At 42.4% G+C, this 21,365-nt stretch overlaps 1 protein-coding gene across 1 annotated transcript in view; it reads left to right on the forward strand.

Annotated features, from left to right (window-relative positions):
* LOC126203454 (UDP-glycosyltransferase UGT5-like) overlaps positions 1-16,076 on the forward strand; it is a 100,006-nt gene extending 83,930 nt beyond the window's left edge. The window contains exon 6 of the mRNA XM_049937771.1: positions 14,697-16,076. Coding sequence (XP_049793728.1) covers positions 14,697-14,973 — 277 coding nt within the window. The 3' untranslated portion in view covers positions 14,974-16,076. The remainder of the gene's footprint in view (positions 1-14,696) is intronic.
* Positions 16,077-21,365: the final 5,289 nt, after the last annotated feature.

Consider the following 21,365-nt stretch of genomic DNA (forward strand, 5'->3'; position numbering starts at 1 on the left):
TCGAGCATACCAGAGACATACATCGTTTATAGCATACTACTTTCATTTTAATTTATATTAATAGTCTTATCATAGTCTGGTGCAATATAAAAGTGTGCCCCACTAGACTCCTTTCAACATTTATGTCATATTTCGCTGAAATCAGCACCTCTGTATCCCTGAGCTTTACTCTAGCTCTTGCCCAATGTAGTTTAAGTTTAAATTTGCATGTGTGTGCGTGTGTGTGTGTGCATATGTGTGTTTGTGTGTGTGTGTGTGTTAGCATGAAGCACCATCCCACCATCGCTAACCCTCGCGTGCCGCGTGCGCGCGAGGGACGCTTTTGTATCATACACAATACACGTGTTACATTCCGCAGCAGCACTTTCTCGTCATTTGCACGAACACAAACACTGTGCGCCTACCTCTCCTGGCACCGCTACGCCTCAAGGCTCGCCTCCTGTCGACGTCATCGTCAGGGGCGCAGTTCCCAACTTCTTTCGAGCAATTTGTTCAGGGCTCGAGTATTTCTTATAATGAGAAATTGACTTAAAGTACTCGATAAATATGACGACTTCATGTGAGCGTAAAATACACAACTTCTCAGAGCTCGGGTATTTGTTATTACTCATTATTACACATTATTGTTATGAATTACCTCGCAGGTTACGGTCTATCGACACACAGTCAGCACGGATTCAGAAAATATTGTTTTTGTGAAATACAACTAACTCTTTATTCGCGCATAGTAATGAATAATATCGACAAGGGATCTCAAACTGACTCTGTATATTTTTAGATTCCTAGAAGGCTTTTGACACCGTTCCTCACAAGAGACCACTAAGCAAATTGTGTGCCTATGGGGTATCGCTTCAGTTGTGCGACTGGATCCGTAATTTTCTCTCAGTAATCGACGTAAAATCAACGAGTAAAACAGAAGGTATTGAATAGAATTATGGAGATGAGGAGTTTGTGGCACAACTTGACTAGAAGAAGGGATCGGTTGGTAGGACATGTTCTGAGGCATCAAGGGATCACCAATTTAGTACTGGAGGGCAGCATGGAGGGTAAAAATCGTAGAGGGAGACCAAGAGATGAATACACTAAGCAGATTCAGAAGGATGTAGGCTGCAGCAGGTACTGGGAGATGAAGAGGCTTGCACAGGATAGAGTAGCATGGAGAGCTGCATCAAACCAGTCTCAGGACTGAAGACCACAACAACAAACAAAACAGAAGTGATACCCAACGTTTCCCAAGGATGTGTCCTCTGCTGTTCCTAATCTACACAAACGATTTAAGAGATAATATTAGAGCTCGTACAGAAAGATTTAAGTGTTCATTGTTCATTCTGTTTCCTATGCACTATTCGTGGAATGACAGAAAGTGTCTGAAGGTGGTTCTAAGAACCCTCTGCCAGACGCTGAAGTGTGAATTTCATAGTATTCATGTAGATGTAGATGAGTAGGAGACGTAGGAGAGTAAAATACTTTGATAGTATGAAAAAATAACGTCAGTGTACCGTCTACAAAGAAAATGATAGTCGCGTGGCAACAACATTGAGAAAGCAGCGCAACCCGTCCTACGTGATGGTGTTAGTGATACGTTATACGAAGGGCCTGCAAACAATATTTAAGACTTTTCGGCCAGACAAGAACCGCATGCTTGTGGCACGTCTGGAACGTAACCTATGCTGCAGCAGACATGTTCCTGTACGAACACTGTCACATCTCCACTCAAGCCATCAATAGATCGTAGAATCTGCAGTTTAGGGAAATCTTGGTGTAGGAGAGGGCGACAGACTGACAGCTTCTGGCGGTTGATAGAGAGCAAGTAATAGTGTACGAGCCCTAACAAGAGAGAGAGAATCGCTAGAATAAGTGGAAGTAAGAAGCTTTATCGCCCTCAGAGAAAGCAAGCACCCACCGTACAGTGGCTCTGAAATGCTAGTGCGATAATAGATGGCCAGAACGAGCTGCTATTTTCGGTACAGTAATTGCCTTGACATACCTGCTTCGTCTTGCATAACCAATAAAAATAATTAACAACTGTTCCTGTAGAGCCTTAAAACCAATGAAAAATTACCTTTCGTAAACTTCTATATGGCAATCTTGCAAGAACGCGGACAGTCTTATACAGAAGATATCGAGAGTGTAAATGTGCATTTCTTCGTTTTGCTCTTCACAATGCAATACTGTATTTCTGTCAGAACTATTAATTACTTCTCATTTGTCCCGATGAAGGCTGCGACAAAAACGGGCACTAGAGATAATGATCGTGGATGCGTACTACGATTTTTTTTGTAATTTATAGAAAAAATTAAAGTAACATAGGGTGGCGCCCCCTCCTCCCCTGCTCAATGATACGCAACTGCAGTCCTAATAGTTTAGCAACCACTGGGTCTACGTACATCACGAAAAAAATAGTTCTTATGCTCATATGTTCGTTATTAGTCGACAGTGAGATAATTGTCAAATTATGCTTGCAGGACGGATCGTCGTTGGAGGACGGTAAAGAAATGGAGAAATTTCCTCCTGATGCGATGATATGCGAATCTTTCTAGATACAGATAAGACTAAAATAATGCACATTGACTCATTAACGTATCAGGAAGCCATAAATTTTTCTATACCTTTGGCCGCAAACACAGAAATCGTAACTTCTGTTGTTATTGTAGTAATCGAATTAGGTACCGTTGTGTGCCCCTACATGGCACCAAAGTCAGCTTCAGTTCCTCGCGTAAGTATTAAAAGCAGACAAGGTGAATTTGTGGTAAATCGAGGCAATTTTCTGCTGGTCTAAAATTATGCCAAGCCGGTGATTGTGAGCTTCCAAACCCCCAGCTCGTTACTACATGTCGCGATGGCGAAACACGAAAATATGTACATCTGAAAGGCAGCATGCTTGTGGGTACCAGTCAGAGATCTGACATGTTTCACCTGTTGAATATAGTGCTCCTAAGGGAGTCAGCGTAGTTTATGAAAGATGTATACGGGCCGGACATAGTTAATATTAATATTGTTTGGCGGGATGGTTTACCTGTGCACGAGTAGACAAGTCACAGAGAGTTGTCAAGCACAAGACAGCAGCAGTTCCGTAAGGCGTTTGTTACCCGACACCATATTGAAGCACGCTCTAAAACGCCAGTTATTAGCGTTTATAACGCTTATACGTTCTGGTGCCCATCGATAATCTCGTTCACCCCTATGCTCCCATTTACATATACGTATACTACGTAGTTCGTGGTGCGGCGGGGCGGCGTCGGTCGTCTTCGTCAACTCCCTCTCACTTATCGGAAGTCCGCCTACCTCGATATTCCTTCCTTCCAACGTCCTTTCAGTCTGCAGTAGCAGATACCTGCTTGGCAGTGTAAAGCAGCGTTGATGAAACCACTACCTAATACCTGCCACACTGAGGCCGCGTAACTCGAGTTGAAAGTCAGTTCCTGAAAGTTCATATTCAAAAAATGTGGCGTACGGAGGATGCAGTCTACTTGCAGAAAGTAATTAAAATTAAATTGAATGTGCTTTTTATTCATATGGAAACCTATGAAATGGCTATCGAACCCTTATTTTATGGTAATGCTCTATCGTTCCAAGTTCACTATCTGTACAACATACACTACTGGCCATTAAAATTGCTACACCATGAAGATGACGTGCTACAGACGCGAAATTTAACCGACAGGAAGAAGATGCTGTGATATGCAACAAAGGAGTAGCTTTTCACAGCGTTCACACAAGCTTGGCGCAGATGGCTACACCTACAACGTGCTGGAATGAGGAAAGTTTCCAACCGATTTCTCATACACAAACAGCAGTTGACCGGCGTTGCCTGGTTAAACGTTGTTGTGATGCCGCGTGTAAGGGGAGCAGAAATGCGTACCATCACGTATCCGACTTTGATAAAGGTCGGATTGTGGCCTACCGCAATTGTGGTTTATCGTATCGCGACATTGCTGCTCGCGTTGGTCGAGATACAACGACTTAGCAGAATATGGAATCGGTGGGTTCAGGAGGGTAATTCGGAACGCCGTGCTGGATCCCAACGGCCTCGTATCACTAGCAGTCGAGATGACAGGCATCTTATCCGCATGGCTGTAACGGATTGTGCAGCCACGTCTCGATCCCTGAGTCAACAGATGGGGACGTTTGCAAGACAACAACCATCTGCACGAACACTTCGACGACGTTAGCAGCAGCATGGACTATCAGCTCGGAGACTATGGCTGCTGTTACCCTTGACACTTCATCACAGACAGGAGCGCCCGCGATGGTGTACCCAACGACGAAGCTAGGTGCACGAATGACAAAACGTCATTTTTTCGGATGAAAACAGGTTCTGTTTACAGCATCATGATGGTCGCATCCGTGTTCATCCGTGTTAGGCGACACCGCACATTTTTGGAAGCGTGTATTCGTTATCGCCATACTGGCGTATCACCCGGCGTGATGGTATGGGGTGTCGTTGATTACACGACTCGGTCACCTATTGCTCGCATTGACGGCACTTTGAACAGTGGACGCTACATTTCAGATGTGTTACGGCCCGTGGCTCAACCCTTCATTCGATCCCTGTGAAACCCTACATTTCAGCAGGATAATGCACGACCGCATGTTGCCGGTCCTGTACGGGCCTTTCTGGATACAGCAAATGTTCGACTGCTGCCCTGGCCAGCACATTCTCCAGATCTCTCGCCAATTGAAAACTTCTGGTCGATGGTGGCCGAGCAACTGGCTCGTCACAATACGCCAGTCACTACTCTTGATGAATTATGGTATCGTGTTGAAGCTGCATGGGCAACTGTACCTGTACACGCCATCCAAACTCTGTTCGACTCAATGCCCAGGCGTATCAAGGCCGTTATTACGGCCAGAGGTGCTTGTTCTGGGTACTGATTTCTGAGGATATATGCACCCAAATTGCGTGAAAATGTAATCACATGTCAGTTCTAGTATAATATATTTGTCCAATGAATACCCGTTTATCATATGCATTTCTTCTTGGTGTAGCAATTTTAATGCCCCGTAGTGTAGTTTCACTCGGAAGGCAGCCAGAATTTTTGCAAGTCCGACCCGACTAATTTTCACGATATAACAGTCACAGATACACCACTCTTCGCTAGTTAAACATTCGGTCGTGTCAGTGGTCTTCTTAGTAAGAAGTATTCGCCAAAGTATTCCGTACAGAGCACGAAATAGGCCACGCGGAATTTTTACTGTGACCAGAATGTTCACACGCTCATAAATCCCCAACTAATTATTTTAGAAACACCAAACTTTCATTAAAATGTTCGTAACTCCAGTCGCTTCAGTTACGACACGCTCTAACCGAAATGAACTCGCTAGTTCTTCATCTTACAGGCTATTTTTACAGAGCTATCTAACATGGTGCTATCCGTAGGCCGGTTAGTAAGCTACTATCTCGAACTATTCTATTCACTGCCTACTCTACTATATTCGAGCGGGAACAGCTTAATTCCTTTCAGATCATTCTCGCGGCAAAACTTGCCTTATCCAATCAATAATCTAATAGTAATAAACATAATTAAACCTTCAGTTTCTAGTATATTGTTTAATCAAAAAGAAGTGAAGTTCAACGTATTCCCCAAATTGATAAATAAACTCATTCCATCTCTTTCTTTCTGGCTGCTTTTATACAAAAGCAAGCTCACAGCGACATACGTCATCTGAATCGTGTTTGACCATAACTTTCCCACGGGTCGTTTGTACAAGGTCTTACATAAAATGACATATTAAGTTTTAACGTATGTACCACATACACTTTCTCAATCATTCTGATGCACTCACACAGCAAAATTATACACCTTGAGCGATTTTTGTATTACGTAATATAAAGTAAATAAAGTTTAGGAACGAAAATGCTAATTAATTGATTTAATGCTCTCATAACTTTGTAATGGCTTCAAATGATAATGAAAGTCAATGTGTTATTGTTTCTAACTGGGTTTTAAAACATTAGCGTCAGTTTTAGGAGTTTTAGGTAATTTTCATTATCTCCGGAACTATAATAAATAAATATCTGAAATTTTGACAGCATCATTCCATTAATAACAAAAGGCTGTGTACCAAATTTGAACCAATTCGAATAATAACTAATATGGAATATTTAGATATGTAGATGGTATTAATTTTTCTACCGACTCAGTGTTACTCTATGCAGCAAAGTGAAAAAAAGAACGTAGCCATCCTGCCTGCCTTACTGCAACGAATGTCATCTCGTAATAACTTGCTACGTTATAGTGGTCTACAATTAGAGGTCATCCACGTATGTCACCTCCAAATTAATTTACGCTCCGTCGAGGAAAGCAAACTGTTTACGTTGGAAGTTACCTTAGAATCCGCTTACCATAACGTAAGCAGTCATGTGGCAATTTTGGAGATGCGTTGAACTGTATCACTGTCCAAGCAACTTTAATATACCGCTTCTATGCCATATCAGCTGTAGGTAGTGTTTTATTAAACCTCTATGCAGACAAACACTTATGCAGTTCGCCGAGTACGACGTGCTGTGTGAATTTTGCTTATAGCCTGTTAAAAACTACTTATTTTGCTGTTCGGCAGGAACACGTGGAGGTCCTACGTCTCACGCGCAATCTCACATTTCATTCAAATCGTCAATTACTAGCGCTATAAATAAGGAAGAGCTGCACTATGTCTTTATTTTAGCTTTACCTGTGACAGCAAATTACTTACGGACAGTTTGCAAAAATATATATTTTTCTGTCGACGTTTCCTACTTTGCAACGTGCTGCAAACTTTTTTATTGTTGAAGTTAGGTGGATGCATTAGGGAATGTAATCTCAGGAACACATCAAATTTTCAACTACTCCAAACCGGAACTCTGTCCGAGTTTTTCCAACACAAGATAATTTCAGTTAAATATAGTGCACAACTTTTCGCACGTGCGTCAAGCACTAAGCGACCGTACGTATGGTTTAGTTACGAGAATAGATAGTTAGATTGTAATTAACCTATTATTAATTATTTCTGATCCACCTGTTTATTTAAAGAACTATGCTTGTTTATCGTCGTGAGAAAACGTAAATAGTCGAGAAAGTACCTGCGAAACTGGTAAGGCTATAGCCATCCGACAAACAAATCCAAAATTGTACGTTAAACGAGACCGTATGAATGTACCCTTGCAAATATGGATATCATCGAGAGAATGGTTCAGTTACACACAGCCCTGCCCAGCAACATACTCATACGCCAGACAGTCTCTGCGAAGCAGGAATGAAAGGCAAGTGTAGCCCCGATTAGCATACCGTTCTCGTCGCTAAAAAGTGTTAATCGTCACCATAGAATTTATCCTCAACGATACTAGAACTCATAAAAAAACATCATGAGCATCAGATGTGTCCATCTTTCTTTTATGAATTGCGACGTCGTTCAGTTTACAACGCAAAAAGGTGACGATACTTTCTGGTTTCAATATTCTGCGAGACTTTAATGTTCACTGTTAAAGATACAGAAACATGTGAACGATGATCACGCCACTAATGATCCAAAAATTCCACATATGATTCAGCCCCCATTATTATAGATATCATATTCTGGTAAAACGGCTTAACCCATTTCACTTTCTTGAAGTTCTACACGGAAAAACGGTTCTTGACTGTAATAACTGAGCTTATACAACTGAACATCATCTCCAATGGCATGACAGCTGAGTCAATACTGTGCTGGTAGTGATTCACCATTTTGCAGAACTTACGTCCACCTCATGGTAGACGGTTGTGCGGCCAAACGTAGAAACACCGGATGCCATCACACTACTGCGATCGTCGTCATCCAGCATCCGAAATGCTATTTCTTTTGCAACAATCTGTAGTCCGAAATCCCTGTAAATCAACGAAGACGTCGTACATGGTTCTACTTTGAGAGTAACACATGGGCTGGTGCTGCTATCAGACTATGGCTCTGAGCACTATGGGACTTAACATCTGAGGTCATCAGTCCCCTAGAACTTGGAACTACTTAAACCTAACTAACCTAAGAAGGACATCACACACATCCATGCCAGAGACAGGATTCAAACCTGCGACCGTACCGGTCGCGCGGTTCCTGACTGAAGCGCCTAGAACCGCTGGGCCACACAGGCTGGCTATCAGACTATGGCTGCTGTGCTTTTGTACCTGGAAAGCTGAGTACATATGCGGGAGCGTGCCAAAGACCGCTTGCTTCCTATTGGTTTGTAAAACCGGTGGGTGGGGGCCGGGTGGGGGGGGGGGGGGAGGAGGGACGTGTCCTTCCGCCACACAGATTCCGCTTCTATGTGTATAATGCATATGTAGGTGACAGAAGCTTGGTCGTGTAATTAGACGCTGACACACAGGTAAATAGCAAAGCTGAGCGGAGTCGAATAACAACAGTGGTTTATGTACAGTCGTAGCGTCGTAGTCCAATATTTCGCAAACAATCCTCTCCTGTAAGCCTTATTCAGCCTGTATTTCATCGAGTCCAATAGGCACGAACACATACATTGGAATACCATTTGTAAGCTCAGTCTCTATGGACTTGTTGGACTCAACACTTTTGGTACTCGAGGAGTACAGGTACTGATGCTTTGCTCCAATTGGCCTATCATTACACAATTGTGCAAAAACATGATGAAATTATAGTATGGTCTCTTATATATGGATGCCAGTTCGTTAGTCTATCTACTGCAAATGCTAGTGCACTATAGAGGTCATACATATTCAGAACACTCGAATGTTTTAGATAAATGTGCAGATCCCAAGATGCTAATTCAAGCATTGCCTCACCTTATGTATCAACTACTGAAACCTTACATCCAATCATAGGAACATCTATAGGCATATGAGAAGGGTCATACTCGTCTGTTATTTTCTTATCTGTATACTTCCTCATGCTGCAAAGATAGCCCCACTCATTCCATGAAAACTACGCTTTAGGCCAGACATGTTGTGCATTTCCTCCATCTAAAATTACTTCAAAGTCATTGCCTGGTGCTAGACCTATATTTACATGTTTTGACCCACTGGCAATTAAATTGTACGTATTGGCGAGCAGTAGTATTCTGAGAGACTCAGGTCCAGACTGTGCTACGGCATAGTCAGATGACACCAGGTCCAAAAAGTCAGGAAGACATCCAGTCGGCTGCAGTTGGGTGTCTCCATGCAGCACTGGATCAGGCACTCGCCGTAGTTGCTGTGCTCGTACTAACAGCTGCCGCTTTGCATCTGTAACCGTTAAAGCAAAAAAGGCTAAGTACAATGAAGCGCACACTTTTAATACTAATTACAGAGAAACTGATATAATATACAGGGTGAGTCAGGAGGGAAGATACATGCTTTGAGGGGTGATAGCGATCCTGAACAAAAAACTTCATGTGGAAGTATGGCCTACTCCGAATGGTTTCCGAGATAGAACACATTTAATATCACTTTTTTACGGTTTTCTCGAATAACTCGAAAACCGCACCCTCCAGCGAAACTGTGTCTCAGCACAAAATTATACTATATTAAATTTCCTACAAAAAATGTCCTATTCCTTTTTTGTCTCTAGAACTAATGGTTTATGCGAAGAGAGAAGTTTCCCGACTTGATACACCACAAGTGTCCCGTATCAAACTGTTCGTCTCAACCTACTACCTCAATATGCTACCTCAAATTGGCCTACAAAAACTACGTACGCTACAGCGCATGTGCGTCGAGCGAGTTTTACAACTTTTCGCGCTCTCTTCGCACGAACCGTTAGTTCTAGAGAAAAAAATGAATACGAAATTTTTTGTAGGAAATTTAATATAGTTTAATTTTGTACTGCGACACGTTTTCGCTGGAGGGTTCTGTTTTCGAATTATTCAAGAAAAACGTACAAAAGTAATATTAAGTGTGTTCTGCCTCGGAAATCATTCGGAATAGGGCATACGTCCGTATGAAGTTTTTCGTTCAGAATCACTAATTCTATCACCCCTCAAAGCATGTACCTTTCCTCCTGTCTCACCCTGCACACTGATATTCTTCATGTTCAACCCAGCTGATCGGTGCTGCTGTCGGCACTTCATGTTGAGCAACAAATGGTGATGTGTATGCAACCACCATATTATAAAAGATGCTCAAGGGGTGGGGAATTGATTTTGCATGACATTCGCTGCAGAGCGTATGGGTGCTCGAGGAGGGTGTGCTGCGTGCAAAATTTTCAGATGGTGCTTCGTGCAAAATTTTCAAAAGTGCAGGGGGGGGGGGAGGCCCTCCCTTCCTTGACCTTGGCACTTGGCAGGGTGTAGTAATTCTAGCAATTCCTGGGGAGACAAGGCAGTCGCGATGATGCTGTCAGCGATATCGCCATGCGCAATTGTCTGAGCTGTAATATTACACCACTGATAAAAACTGCTGACAGATAATGAGTCACGGTTTTTGGCCAGAACATACATTGCCACACCACTGATCAGTATTTCCTATCGCAACAATGGAGATACCGCACGCTGGACAATATGCTGATCCGCTCTGCTCAACGAATCTTTAGCTAAGGTCTATGCAGTGCTACAGGAGGCCTGTGAAGAATCCGTTCTTCTCTACAGCAGAGCTCGAAGACAATTTAAACGGTTTAAAGAGGCGAGACAATCAGTTTCAAAGGAAGGGGGACCAAGCACTCGTGTCACTTCTCTTACGGAAGGAGGCATTAACCTCCCTACCGTTATTGTGAAAGAGGCTCGACGAATAACCTTTCGTACACTTTCTGAAATGTTGAAAATGTAGTTGGATGCCACCCACAAGTTTGTGACGGAAAATTTGCACTCGAGAAGTGTTTGTACATGGTAGATTTCGAAGACGACTGATTCTTATACACAAGGATATTAGCCTTGACCAGTGAAAAGTCGGGACACTGCCACACTTGTAAATTCAGAAGTCGGGATACAGCTACCTTTGGCAAGTCAAAAGTAGACACATGCAAACAAAAGGTATCATTTAGTTTGTTAGTTCATTAAATGTTCAATTCTTACTAGCCTACGTCAGTTTCTCCCCTTACACGTGAACTAAACTGCAAATACCGTATTTGAAATTTAAAATGTTTAAAAGTTAACAGTGTTAACCTTGTACACTGGTGAAAATCAATGGGTCTGGGGCTACAACTTAAAGACGTGCTGCCTTTAGGGGTTTCTTCTCATGAAGAACATCCTGACAGAATGCTGTGTACCTCATAGTATTGTTTATTTTAACAATAAGTTCACCTCACAGATTAGCAAATTGCGCAATACCATATATAAAAAAGTGAAATTGTAAAAGGAAGCAAAAAAATTCGGGTCTTGCGGGTGTCCCGTCATACTCATGTAGGCACAGAGGACATTATGGCAAAGAAGGAACGATGCTACAAAATAGCATGGCACCCCAAGTCCGCAAGCAGTTGAAGCTGATGTTAGAGGACGATGTGGAGTTTCTCTAAAAGGCCATCACTACTGGCGAAACTTGGCTACATCACTTATAATCTGAGAGAAAACAATAAAGCCCTGTGTGGAAATCTCCTTCATCACCTACCAACCAAAGAGTAAATGTGGTTCTTTCTGCTGGGAAACCTATAATCATCTCATTTTTGTTATTCTTCAAATGGTTTATCAAAATGTACTACCTGCGTACATATCAATAACTCGACAGTACTACCGGGATGTCCTGAAAACAAGTCCACATCAAACGTAAAAGACGACATATGCGTGCAACTGCCTGGATGCTGCAGCACGATAATGTATGGTCGTATACAGATAATTTTGTCAGTGAATGTCTTCCAAAAATAAACGTGAAGTGTATCCCTTGCCCTCTTTACAGTCCGGATTTAGCTCTGTGTGCCTCTTTTTTTCCCCTAACCTGAATAAAAACCTTAGTGGGAGGCATTTCCGTTATCAGTAGTGGAGGTTGAGCAGGCGATGCTGAAGGATCTTTCAAGAAATGTTGTCCAGCATATCTTTGCAGGTGCAGAAACCATTAGAAAAGTGCAGCACATCCAAAGGCGACTCATGGTAAACTGAACTACAATAAACAACAAACAATTGTTGAGTGATGATTTATTAATGACCTGTTTCGCTGCGTTAAAGCAGCATCATCAGGTTGTTAGTGGTGTGGCACAGGTGAGGACACGCAGGCGACCCTAAAGGACGCTATTTTGACAAGGACCATCAAAATTCTGAGAATGAATAAACGTATTAAAAAAAAATTACGATCATTCTTTATTGAGCAGCCTTCAAACAACAATTCTGATAATCTGAAGACCAGGATATTCTACTTTTTCGGAGGAGGGGTGGGACCGCGTTTGGGGGTGTCTGTCATCAGTGATTTGATGCGTCATGCCAGTGAAGATGGAAGTTAATCCCTAATGCCCTAAGACATGTCCCATTATCCCGTCTCTCTTCTAGAGAGAGTTTTTCACATTTTCCAATCCTCGTCAACACTGCAGAATAATTCCTCATTTCTTATGCCGATCTACCGAGTTTTCAGGACCCTTCTGTTGCATAACATCTAAAATGTTTTTGTTTCTTCTTTTCCAGGTTTCCCACAATGCATGACTCACTTTCATACAGTGCTGTGGTCCAAGACGTAGAGGAGACAGTTGTAGCTGGAAGTTAGCGTGGCTAGGAATAGATGATGTTTCCTGGTTGATTTTCGGTGTAGGGACCGATTTTAAAAATCACATGAAGGGACAGGCATTAGAAACCACCGTAGGCAGTTTCCACAGTTTTCTGCTGTCTTTGTTTTTGTGAGATGTGAGGATGTTTATCGTGTAGCGTTTTTAAATGTTGCATTCGAGTTCTACATATTTAAATGCTGCGTTATATATTAAAGCTATACGCCGGATATCTTAAATTCTTCAGTTACAGAGTTTTATCGTGAGTAAAATTCTGTGTCTATGAGGGAGGATCGGAATGAAACGCACAATATTTTTTTCTCCCTTGGTATTCCAGATGTAATGTTTAAAATTCACGACAATATGTTACTGTCGTTCGTTCAGCGAAGTGTAGCTCGATATTTGTGGGCCAGATGGTATATGACATGAGTGAAACTCGCTGGGACAGATGTGGCATGTATGGGAACGACTGTAGGGCTTTTAGCAATGTCCCCAGGTGGCGTGCGTTTTCCAAGAGGGCTGTGTGAATTGAAAAAGGTACCGCGATAGGATACATATGTTAAGAACATAGGTGGCTGAGTGTAAAAGTTCATTTGTGATCTTTTTGTTTTGTTATCTACTACACTTTCTGGTAATACAACAATTGTGTGTTACTTTCCGATCTTTCCCCGTATTTAGTCACGTGCCGTATTGGTGGTTAAGCCATACTTTGTCAGTCGTGACCCATCTTGTCTCTTAAAACGAAAGCTTTCTACCATGAAACACGAACATTTGCAATGAACTGTGTTTTTTTTTAAGTCTTAACAATTTTACCTGTCTTGAAAATGAAAATGTTTGTTATTTGGGGATTCAAACGCGGGTCTCCTGCATACTAGCATAGCAGGAGACCCGAGTTCAAATCCCAGTCTGGCACAAATTTTCAACTTTCCCCATTGATTTTAGTCAGTGCCCGCTTGCAGCCAATGTCTATAATTCCTTTGTGTCTGAATTCATAATGGCTCGATCAAAATGATGTCTGTCCTTTCGAACATGTCCAAAGAACAGACACACACACACACACACACACACACACACACACACACACACACACACACACACACACACACACACACACATGCATGTTGTCTATACGTTATATCCATTTTTTGAGAATTTTAAACGTCTGGCACCACTTTACGTTATCAAACACTTTTTCTAACTCGCCAAATCGTATGAAGACGTCTTGTTTTCTCTTAATTCATCCTTCGATTATGAAGCGCAACGTCAGGACTGACTGACTGACGCCTTACCTATTTAAATCCCAAATGATCATCTAACAGATCCTCCATTCTCTTTTCCGTTCATCTACATACCATTCTTACAAGCTATGTCGAAGCAAACACTGTTAAGCTTATTGAACCACGGTTTTCTCACTTATGTGGCCTTGTTATCTTTGCGATGGTGTGGATGAATTTTTTTCGCAAGTTTGGTGGCACATTTCCAGTCTCATAGATTCTACGCACCTATTTGAATAGTCGTTTAACTACCACTTCCTACCAGTGATTTTACAAATTCCTATGGAGTGCCATAACAGTCCCATAGCATAAAACAATTTTCAAGGAATGGAAAATAAAAAAAAAATGCTCTGGTTGACCGTCATACCGGCAATTCGAGCTGTGTGTCATAAGTATTGGCCTAGCACGGGCTTTTCATCGGAAGGCGCTGGTAGGCATCCTCTGAAACAGAGACCGAGCTATGAAGGAGACGCATATGCTCATAAAGCAGAGCCCCCTCTTGTGTGGTAAGAAAGGTCTCAGTTACGCCAAACCTGAAGAGCCGCTAAAAGAATTGGTAATGTGATAGATGGCAACTGTCAGTATTCCGTATCGAGGTGAAAGTTGCAAATTTCGCCAGTGCTAATGTACACTGAAAAAAACAGAGAGAGACTAATTTTACGATATTTGAGTGTTAAAACAACATTCAAACCGTGACAAATTCATTAGGGATGTTTCAGATTCGTCAGCTCTGTTGCAAGATGTATCTCTTTAGACCTGTTTCTGTTTACATTCACATCAGTAATAGTTTTTGCTCAGATTGAGAGATGAGACAGTTGATATAATAGATATTGTTGACGCTTGCAGCTACCGCACAAGGGCCCGTGAGGTGTCTCGTATCTTCCACGATCGTCCTCGCGCGCCGCTGGAAGAGGCCGTTTGGTGGACGGAGTACGTTGTCAGGCACCGCGGAGCGACCGCCCTGCGATCTACCGGCCAGGACCTCTGCTGGTACCAGATAATGCTGCTAGATGTCGTCGCTGCCGCGCTGGCCGCGTTCTGCCTACCGTCGTTGGCAATCTGGGCTGGTTTCAAAGCACTGTCCGCAAAACACGTAGTGAGTGACGTGAAAAAGAATGAGTAAGAGTGACGTGAAAAAGAATGAGTAACGGCAGCAGCAGTGTTGTATTTGTAATTTACACGACAAAACCTTTTCACAGGCTTGTATGGTCGGCCTTGAACCCAAATGCTTAAGCAACCTGAACGTAAATTGCCGACACAGTCTTAATTCCGTAAATGTAGTTCAAGAAATATGAGGACCTCCGTCGGAAAATTTGTCACCCTTGTCATGGGATTAAGATATGTTGAGATATCCAACCTTATCCACAATGTATATCTGGAAGCAACTCTTTGCCTACAGTAAATGAAGTTATTGTTAGCAATGTACAGCAATATAAAGCAACTGTTGGATGCTGAGGGAGCCTTCCTTAAGGTCTAAAGACATTTTAAAATGATCCTGACGACAGCGAGAATTTATTTAACTTTTTTCGCATGTTAGTGTAGTTGTTTTAGATTGTTCATTGTTCTAAGTTTTTAGGATGCTCTGCATGATGGAAACTTTCGAGACAGCCAGGACTCTGGTTAGCAATATTTGACAAAGAATGAGCACAGATATTTTGGCAGTTAACTTGTTCCTGAACCAGAAAACACATTGATGATAATCTTACGAAATTTTGTGTCATTGAAAAAATATTTAGTCAAGAATTTCAAATCTGAAGATCAACCTCCAATGCCAACAGTGTCTGGGGTACCTCTTTGCCTAAGTTCCGATCTAAAATTCAAATATGTTTGAGAAATAATTGACTCAGGTCAGATAGATAAAGGAGATGAAGATCATGTGATGAATTTTGTAATGTAAAGCATATTTAGAAGAAAGGGATATCCGTGGAAGGCAATGCAAACAGAAAGTTTTATGTTCTCTGTATCCTGAGAGCCAAAAACGTTCAGGTTCTTAATTTGATGACTGTAGTTAGGCTTGTATTAAACATTCCTGTTTCAAATGATGAGTCAGACCTTTTTCTTCCCTAATGAATGCAAATGGTCAGAAGTGTGCAACAGATGTAGCAGCGGGTTTGCAGAAGCAGAACTGTAAGTAGCAGTGAATTTCAACTGTAGAGAATTCTTTATATACTTATATACCTTTATAGTCGAAGCAATATTTGCAAAAAGAAGGAAAATCTGTAAAAAAATATAGGCAATAATGTAAAATAAAACATGCATGCACATTTTAAATATATTTCTACTGTTCTTTTAGAAAACATTATTTGAAGTATTTATTTTGTAGTCTTCCTCCTCGATCCCTTACTTTCTCAGTAAAAAGTTGGCAACCCTTAAGGGAGTAGCAGCTTCTGAATTAATGCGTGAATTGTAAATTGCGTTGGTTGAGGTATCTCAACTGCCCAACTCCCCCCTTCACCATCCCCTACCTCTACCCCAACTCCTCTCCCTGCCTCCTCCACAGCAATCCGCCACTCTATTCTTCCATTTATCAAATTACTATCGTGTTACCTGATGAGACCAGGAGTTCAGACAAATGGAGAAGTGACATGCAATGGAACCGCAAAACGTCTTTCAGCATTAGTCTTCACGCACAGTTGTCCAAGGAAACTGTAGGAAAGAGTTAATCTCGCAAGAACCTTGCAAGCTTCCTGCTTTCAACTGCAATCAATACTTTAATAAAAATGGCAAAGGTAATGTTCCTCAGAACACGAAGGGGAGTTGTGATCTAAATAACAATGGATTTATTCGTTCTTAACATCACCAGACAAAAAACAACAAAAAATAGCTAAAGAAACGACACACAAACACTTTTTTTGTTTATTGGACAAACGCTTTCAATGATATGTGGTCTATGGTGAACAAAGTGATCAGCTGCGGATCAACATACGACACTAACCAGAAATAATCGCTTTACCTGCCTTTATACATGTGAACCCGTGGTATGGCCTTAAAACTACACTACTATCAAGCATCTATACTCTACTATTCCATAAAGAAAAATATGGTTCCAAAGAACAGGGTGCTGAGAAGCATACTTTGGAGCCCTACGCCATAGCAGCGAATACTTTACCCTCCTGCTGGTCAGGGCGGGACACCACGATGCTCTTGGCGACTGGAGTCATCGATGGCAGCAATCTATAATTAATGGCGCACGCCCAAAAAGTGAAGGTATGCGGTCTCGCATTCGGCTAATTCAAAATGCAGGTATTTTCCTATGAGCCTCTGAACCCCAGTGGATTCCTCTGTGCAGGTGGACCCATTTGCTGGTCTGCCAAACCAATTTGGCTCCATGCCACAACTATGCGTAACGGAATATGTCAAATTTTTAGACAGCTGACTCAAAACGAATAAGTACAGGCACACATCACTTGTTGTGTGCTAGAAACAGTACCTCTGATGGTTCATATGGTGACTGGCACAGGCTCTAAGTGCCACACTAGCAAAGGACACAAGTCTCATCGTTTAGGCAAAGACCTGCAGTTCATTACTAGTGAAGCGCCAGTACAAGAGAATACTCTTCTCTTTCTCTCAGCTTTCCTCACCAGCTCGGTAGCCTAGCACATCTACATCTTGGACTGCTCCCACTTTAACCCAAACCAATCACGACCTGGAGAGAGCCACTCGAAGCTGGAAGACCGCCCCTTGCTCTGCTTACACAGATCTGACCTATCAGCGACTTTAAAAAAAATTAATTGGGAGAAAAGGAAAAAGTATTCAGCTTCATGGCGTGTTTCCCACGCATTTACGCCTTATCTTTTGCTAATAGCGTGACCTGGATGGAACCACAGCCTTCCATAAAAAGATCGTTATCTCCCCTGTTGGGTCCATTTCGAACTTTTCAAAGAACGGCCACAAACTCTCTAAAAGCCTCGTGCCTTCACAAATATGTTTTGTAGCAGAGTCTGGATGTCTGGTCTCCACTGACCTGTCCCACAGAAATTCGCAGAAACACACAGTCGTCTCATCGGCTTCCTGCCTAACAAGGGCCAATCCTCTGCTTTATTGCCGGCCATCATTGCTCTGCCCATAGCTGCAGCGACTCCTTGCCGCTAGTCAGCCTACCTGAACGCGGCCGTCGACCGACCGGCGCCATCCAACGTGTCTGCACAATGAGAGCAAGGAGCTGGGCAGTTTGCAAATGTTTTCATCCAGGCTCTGCAGAAAAAACGCTCCTCTCGGCCTTCAGCCGCCGTACGCTATTACTGCAGTCGTTTAAATTGGTATCCTCTTCCTTTGAATGCAGGTAAAGCTTAGAGCTATTCCTTCACTAGGACACACAGGCAAGAGCGTTAACTACTGCCAAACACTTCATCATATGAATGAAGTCAGATAGTATCCAGGTAAAGCAACCAAGTAATAAAGATCAACTTCCCCAAGTACACTGCACAGCATAACAATGTATCAGAAGTGAGAGTGCCCTGCAATCTCTCAACCTCTTCAAGAATGGATACATCTGTTCTGGAAGTGTTATAGCAAGAACGAACTTGATTTATGGGACATAGCACTTTCATGGAGAAGAAGTAAAAACTTTGAGGTTCACCGATGACATTGTAATTCTGTCAGAGACTGCAAAGGACTTGGAAGAGCAGTTGAAAGGAATGGACAGTGTCTTGAAAGGAGGATATAAGATGAACATCAACAAAAGCAAAACGAGGATAATGGAATGTAGACAAAATAAATCGGGTGATGCTGAGGGAATTAGATTAGGAAATGAGACACTTAAAGTAGTAAAGGAGTTTTGCTATTTAGGGAGTAAAATAACTGATGATGGTCGAAGTAGAGAGGATATAAAATGTAGATTGGCAATGGCAAGGAAATCGTTTCTGAAGAAGAGAAATTTGTTAACATCGAGTATAGATTTAAGTGTCAGGAAGTCGTTTCTGAAAGTATTTGTATGGAGTGTAGCCATGTATGGAAGTGAAACATGGACGATAACTAGTATGGACAAGAAGAGAATAGAAGCTTTCGAAATGTGGTGCTACAGAAGAATGCTGAAGATAAGGTGGGTAGATCACATAACTAATGAGGAGGTATTGAATAGGATTGGGGAGAAGAGAAGTTTGTGGCACAACTTGACTAGAAGAAGGGATCGGTTGGTAGGACATGTTTTGAGGCATCAAGGGATCACAAATTTAGCATTGGAGGGCAGCGTGGAGGGTAAAAATCGTAGAGGGAGACCAAGAGATGAATACACTAAGCAGATTCAGAAGGATGTAGGTTGCAGTAGGTACTGGCAGATGAAGAATCTTGCACAGGATAGAGTAGCATGGAGAGCTGCATCAAACCAGTCTCAGGACTGAAGACCACAACACAACAGCACTTTATAGGGCCAACGTAAGATACAGTGAAGTACAGGTTGTGCGCAGCTCTAAACGCACTGAAAGGACAATAGTTTACTGAGTAATTCGACTACTAGTTCGCGAACGCTGAAACAATACTTTCTTTGGCGGCTCAGCTGAGTGCGGCTGTTGGCTGACACAGGTGGCCTCTATAAGTGCGCCTGTGAACTATATGGATGTGCGATCTCTGAAATCCTGCACATCGTGAGTGAAGGTACGTCAGGGTGTGTCTCTTTCTCAGCTAACTATGTGCCAGCACTGGTCTTCAGACAATTCCCCCTATGAATAAATGGGGAAAAGTGTAAATTTTCGCTCACCACAAAGTCTCAAGCGACTGGAAGAAACAGCAAGTGACTCCAATATATCAGAAGGGTAGAAGAGCGGATCCGCAAAATTACGGTCCAATATTCCTAACTTCAGTTCGAATATAATAAACTTTCTTCTGACTGAGAAGATTAAGCGCACGAATCAGCATGAATCTTGCGAAACTTCTCTTGCTCTTTTCTCACATTATATACTACGAACTATGCATGAAGGTCAACAGGCAGATGTCATATTTGTAGATGTCAGGAAGGCGTTCGATACCCCCACCGCAGGCTGTTAACGAAGGTACAAGCATATGTTATTAGTCACAGATATGTGAGTGGCTCGAAGACTTCTTAAGTAATAGAAGCCAGTATGTTATCCTCCACGGCGAGAGTTCATCAGAGACAAGGATATGAACAGGAGAGACCCAGGGAAGTGTGATAGGACCGCTGTTGTTCTCTGTATAAATAAATGAATTGGCGGACAGGGTGGGCAGCGATCTGCGGTTGTTTGCTGATTATGCTGTGGTGTAGGATAACATGTCAAAGTTGAGTGACTGTAGGAAGATGGAACACAACTTAGACAAAAATTTCTAGTTGGTGTGATAAGTGGTAGCTACACTACTGGCCATTAAAATTGCTACACCACGAAGATGACGTGCTACAGACGCGAAATTTAACCGACAGGAAGAAGATGCTGTGATACACAAATGATTAGCTTCTCAGAGCATCCACTCAAGGTTGGCGCAGGTGGCGACACCTACAACGTGCTGAAATGAGGAAAGTTTCCAACCGATTTCTCATACACAAACTGCAGTTGACTGGCGTTGCATGGTGAAACGTTGTTGTGATGCCTCGTGTAAGGAGGAGAAATGCGTACCATCACGTTTCCGACTTTGATAAAGGTCCGATTATAGCCTACCGCAATTGGGGTTTATCGAATCGCGTCATTGCTGCTCGCGTTGGTTGAGATCCAATGACTGTTAGCACAATATGGAATCGGTTAGTTCAGGAGGGTAATACGGAACGCCTTGCTGGATCCCAATGTCCTCGTATGACTAGCAGTCAAAACCCTACATTTCAGCAGGATAATGCACGACCGCATGTTGGAGGTCCTGTACGGGCCTTTCTGGATACAGAAAATGTTTGACTGCTGCCCTGGCCAGCACATTCCCTGGAACTCTCACCAACTGAAAACGTCTGGTCAATGGTGGCTGAGCAATACGCCAGTCACTACTCTTGATGAACCGTGGTATCCTGTTGAAGTTGCATGGGCAGCTGTACCTGTACACGCCATCCAAGCTCTGTTTGACTCAATGCCCAGGCGTATCAAGGCCGTTATTACGGTCAGAGGGGGTTGTTCTGGGTATTCTCAGGATCTATGCACCCAAATTGCGTGAAAATGTAATCACATGTGAGTTCTATTATAATAAATTTGTCCAATGAATACCCGTTTATCATCTGCATTTCTTCTTGGTAGCAATTTTAATTGCCAGTAGTGTAGTGGAAAAATGTAAGTTACTCCGGATGAGGCGGAAGAAAAAACCTGTAACGTTCTGATAGAATCTTCTTTGACACAGCCAAGTCCATTAAATATCTGGGCATAGAGTGGTAAATCGAAATGAAATGGAACAAACTTGCGAGAAGTGTGGAAGGGAAAGCGAGTGGTCGACTTTTGTTTATTGGGAGACTTTTAGGAAAGAGTGGTTCACCTGTAAAAAATGTTCAAATGTGTGTGAAATCTTATGGGACTCAACTGCTAAGGTCATCAGTCCCTAAGCTTACAGGGTACTTAACCTAAATTATCCTAAGGATAAACACACACACCCATG

This window comes from Schistocerca nitens, chromosome 9, assembly GCF_023898315.1.
Source record: "Schistocerca nitens isolate TAMUIC-IGC-003100 chromosome 9, iqSchNite1.1, whole genome shotgun sequence".
NCBI classification, from domain to species: Eukaryota; Metazoa; Arthropoda; class Insecta; order Orthoptera; family Acrididae; genus Schistocerca; species Schistocerca nitens.